The sequence below is a fragment of the Notothenia coriiceps genome, unplaced genomic scaffold (genome assembly GCF_000735185.1).
Source record: "Notothenia coriiceps isolate Sejong01 unplaced genomic scaffold, NC01 NC01_scaffold00021080, whole genome shotgun sequence".
In the NCBI taxonomy this organism is placed as follows: Eukaryota; Metazoa; Chordata; class Actinopteri; order Perciformes; family Nototheniidae; genus Notothenia; species Notothenia coriiceps.
Window position 1 is genome coordinate 32309 of NW_011353781.1, and position 4213 is coordinate 36521.

The window sequence follows — 4213 nt, forward strand, 5'->3', positions numbered from 1 at the left end:
TTTGTGCACAGATGGAAGGCTGACAGGCAGGTAGGCCATCCAGTTACTTTAGCCGGGCCGGCTCAGATGATTAGTCGTGCTTTTTGCAGCGCCATAGCGTCCACATGAAATGTTTGTATGTATTTATTGTCAAAGCATTTAATGTATTCATTGCTATCGGGATGTTAAGAGCATTCCATGGAATATAACAAAAAGTGTTTCTGAAGTGAATTACCTACCCTACCTTTAAATGTCAGCTAAAAGAGCAGTGAAATGAAAAACCTCTGAATTTTCTGTAAAGATATTAACAGTAGTCTACTTAATGTCAGCTTAGTAAAAACAAAACATTAGCTAACAGAATAATTTCCACCACTCATGGACCACACCTTTTCTTCTGAAAAACTGGATGACATACTGTCGCCCTTTAGTCCCTCTCTCTTGTCTTTCTCTCCTTTCTCTTCTTTTCTTAGAGCCTGACTTTTTGAGTCGTTGAGACATGGTACAACACAAGTGTAGGCTAAGTACTAGCATCCCTACTCACATGTTTTCACTCTCTGCAAGTGCCGGTGCCGCACCGCGTTTGGAGGCAGGACCAAACCATTACATGTAAATAGAAGAGGGTGTACAGAGGCTTTGGATAATTAACTTTTGGAAGAAAATAAGTTAAATTAATCGTAAGTTTAGTGAGTACTTAAACTTATATAACGGTCTATTAATGTTAATTATTGAGGATTGATGAAAGGTTACTTACATTTTTTTTCTTAATGTTCTAAACATTTTGGGGCCCCCGTCAGTCACGGGCCCTTAGAATCGTCCTAACTTTTTACCCCCTTACGGCGCCCCTGGATCCGCCCTTTAAAAGCACTATAGATAAGCATGTGTGCAGTGTGGGAATCTTCACCTCAAATGACCAAAATGACCTTAATTCTTCTTGTGAAAAACGTGGTGCGGGCCCGGAAGATATACTTCAATGGAATACCTGATTTGGACAGTGGGTGTGGCACAGAACCAACTATTATTGCACAGAGCTGTAAACTTGTACGAATCCATAGGTTACATTTCCTCACCATTCCATAAGACTGGGTTGTCTTATGGGCATCATAACCAAATGAATGAATTCATGAATACATGAAAAACTAGAGCCAATATTTGAATACTCCGGATACCTATTTAACTATTCATGATGTTTAATGACTTTTCAGTAATTTCATTTATTTGTTTCATATGTTTTGTTTAGTTTCAGTGTGTTTTAAAAACAATTAAAATATTTAAAATTAAAAGTTAAATTAATAATATTAATAATAACAATAATAATAATAATAATACAAATCATAATAAGCATAGCAACTATAATTACAATACAACTATAATGAGTATGAATATGTAGTATACTTATTATTAGCTTATAATAATATTAACCATAATATGATTATGGTTATTATTATTATTATTATTATTATTATTATAGGTTGTATTATTGTTATTACTATTATTATCATTATAGTTCTTATTATTGTTCTTATTATTGTTATTATTATTATTATTATTATTATCATCATCATCATCATCATCATCATCATTATCATTTTTATCATCATCATTATTATCATTATTAGTATTATTATTATCAGTATTATTATTGTTATTGTTATTATTATTATTATTATTATTATTATTATTATTATGTGTTTGTCTGCTCGAAAATACAACGTGTTGATTTATACTTGTGATGTTATTTATAGCTAAATAACTGTATTTTTTTCAATCATATTTCCATTATGTGTTGTATGCAGATACTCAATTAAAGCTTCCATATCAGAATTTTTTTTGTCAATACGGAGGATGATTAATAATAAGATGAAATATTATATATTTTGTATTAAGTCCAAATTGATAATTGTAAAAATATAAATGAAGAATATTTATTGAAAGATTCTTATTCTGGGTCAAGTTAACTTTAGATTAGTGTTAGAACTCTTACCAACCTTGTTTACAGTACAAAACTGCTAGTAGGCTATTACACTTGAACATAGGAGGTCATTGCTTATAGCCAAAGTATGTATTGCCAATTAAAGTGTTTGAAATATAAATGCTTCCTCTCAGTTGCCAGCACACTTTTACATTTAAAGGCGTCATTGTTATTAGATATTTCTTTTAAAATCCAAAAAGTATGCAACCTAACTTAAATTAACTTTGAGTTTCCTAAGTGAAAATTAATGATGATTAACGTGTGGTTTTGTCGCGTATGACAAACGAGTCTGCAGAGCCACCCTGATAAGTTTATCTCATGCAAGCTGCATCATTGGAGCCTGGCCAAATGTTGTGTGCCTATCTTGGAGGTGGTCCGGTCTCGCCCATGCAATGTTTCATGTATAAAAAAAACAACGTTCGGGCTGATTTGCATTCAACCAAAAACTCTTCAGGCAAGATGAGTCTCAGTACTAAGGACAAGGAAACAGTCAAAGCCTTCTGGTCTAAGGTCTCTGGCAAGTCCGAGGACATTGGCAACGATGCTCTGTCCAGGTAAATATATCCCATTCAGCGAGATATACCCTGCTCCTAAAATATCTGTTTATTTTGGTATCCTATCGATTATTCACTCACTCACATGTACTTCCCAGGATGCTGGTGGTGTACCCGCAGACCAAGACCTACTTCTCCCACTGGAAGGAGTTGACCCCCGGATCTGCCCCGGTGAGGAAGCACGGAATGACTGTGATGAAAGGAGTTGGAGACGCTGTGTCCAAAATCGAAGACCTGACCGCAGGTCTCATGGAACTCAGTGAGCTGCATGCCTTCACTCTGCGTGTGGACCCGGCCAACTTCAAGGTAAGTAAATGACGATGATAAAAACATGATTGTCGACAGAGCAGAGCAGGAAAAGAGGAAGCTGTAAATGTCGATGATGCACATTAGATGTTATTTTTATTTTGTTTAGCCTTTAGCCTTTAGTCTTTAGCCTCTCAATCTTCTTTGTAATTTGTTATAATACTCAATATGTGTTATGGACGACCAATAGTTAAATATGTTATTCTCTTTTCACAGATTCTCTCCCACAACATCCTTGTGGTCTTTGCCATCATGTTCCCCAAGGAATTCACCGCTGAGGTTCATGTGTCCATGGACAAGTTCCTGGCTGCTCTGGCTCGTGCCCTGTCTGAGAAGTACCGATAAGCAGCAAACAGGAACAAATGACGGACAGCAGCACGGGCTTTGATACTCTGTCAATCTGAATGAATAAAAATATAAAATGCAAAGGAAATTATTTGTGTGGTGAAGTGAATTTTTGACATGCAGATCAATTAAAATGGTGTCAGGTCAAGATAATGAGTAGCCTTATTTAAAAAAGATACATTGGAATAACGCATGTCAGCGATATTTCAACATAAACCCATGTACAGTATAGCTATGGAAAAACATGAGCAGGTTTAGCGCACAAGCCCTTATAGGTGCTTATGAGACTGTTTAAAAACATATTAGAGATAAACGTTTTTATTTTTATTATCTCAATAAAAACTAGGACAACACATATTGACACAAGAGTTAAATGTCAATTTTGTTTAGCTGTACAGCTCCTTTTGTCAAAATTGAAAATCACTTTAAAAAACATGAAAATAAAAAGGGTCCTTCAATTTTGATCAACATTATGCAAAATTGAAAATCTCTTAGTGCTATATGATGATGTCTTATTCTTTTAGTAGTATTTTAATATATAGGCATTATTAGTATTTATAATATGTAAATATTGACCCATCCATCATCATTTAATAATTATATATAAATGTTGTGTTTTATTTTGTTGCTCTTCCTTTATATGTGTGTAGGCTACATGATGGCCAACACAGTGCTTGTGTTTTTTTGCTTTAACAGGGTAAGCAGGAATCCTGAAGTCAAATGTTGAGACTTTTTTAAGACCTCGTCGCCACTTGGAGTTTTAACCCGTTACATTGGCGACACACTTCACCTCACATTTACTAGTATTGATTGTCCTTCCTCCTTACCTTCCAACCATTTGGACGCAAACTTGTATTCCCCCATAACGATGTTGTTTAACAACCGGCGTAAACGGACCTAAGCGCGCTATCAGTCAGTGAGCGTGCGATGTCCTGAAAGTTATCATATATGTTAACAGGTTTCTCCAACATAAGATTTTCAAACGGACGTACGTTATTAACGCGACCACACACACACTAATACACATGCAAATAAATCAGCCGTAGGGCAACCTAAACTG

At 35.2% G+C, this 4213-nt stretch overlaps 2 protein-coding genes across 2 annotated transcripts in view; one reads left to right on the top strand and one right to left on the bottom strand.

Annotated features, from left to right (window-relative positions):
• npas2 (neuronal PAS domain protein 2) overlaps window positions 1–4213 on the bottom strand; it is a 26556-nt gene that overhangs the window by 4849 nt on the left and 17494 nt on the right. The gene's annotated exons all lie outside the window — the stretch shown is intronic.
• LOC104953097 (hemoglobin subunit alpha-2) lies at window positions 2369–3244 on the top strand. Its single transcript, XM_010780020.1, has 3 exons — window positions 2369–2502; window positions 2601–2808; window positions 3025–3244. Exons 1-3 carry the CDS (start codon window positions 2408–2410, stop codon window positions 3151–3153), a joined length of 432 nt encoding a protein of 143 aa, XP_010778322.1. The 5' UTR covers window positions 2369–2407; the 3' UTR covers window positions 3154–3244.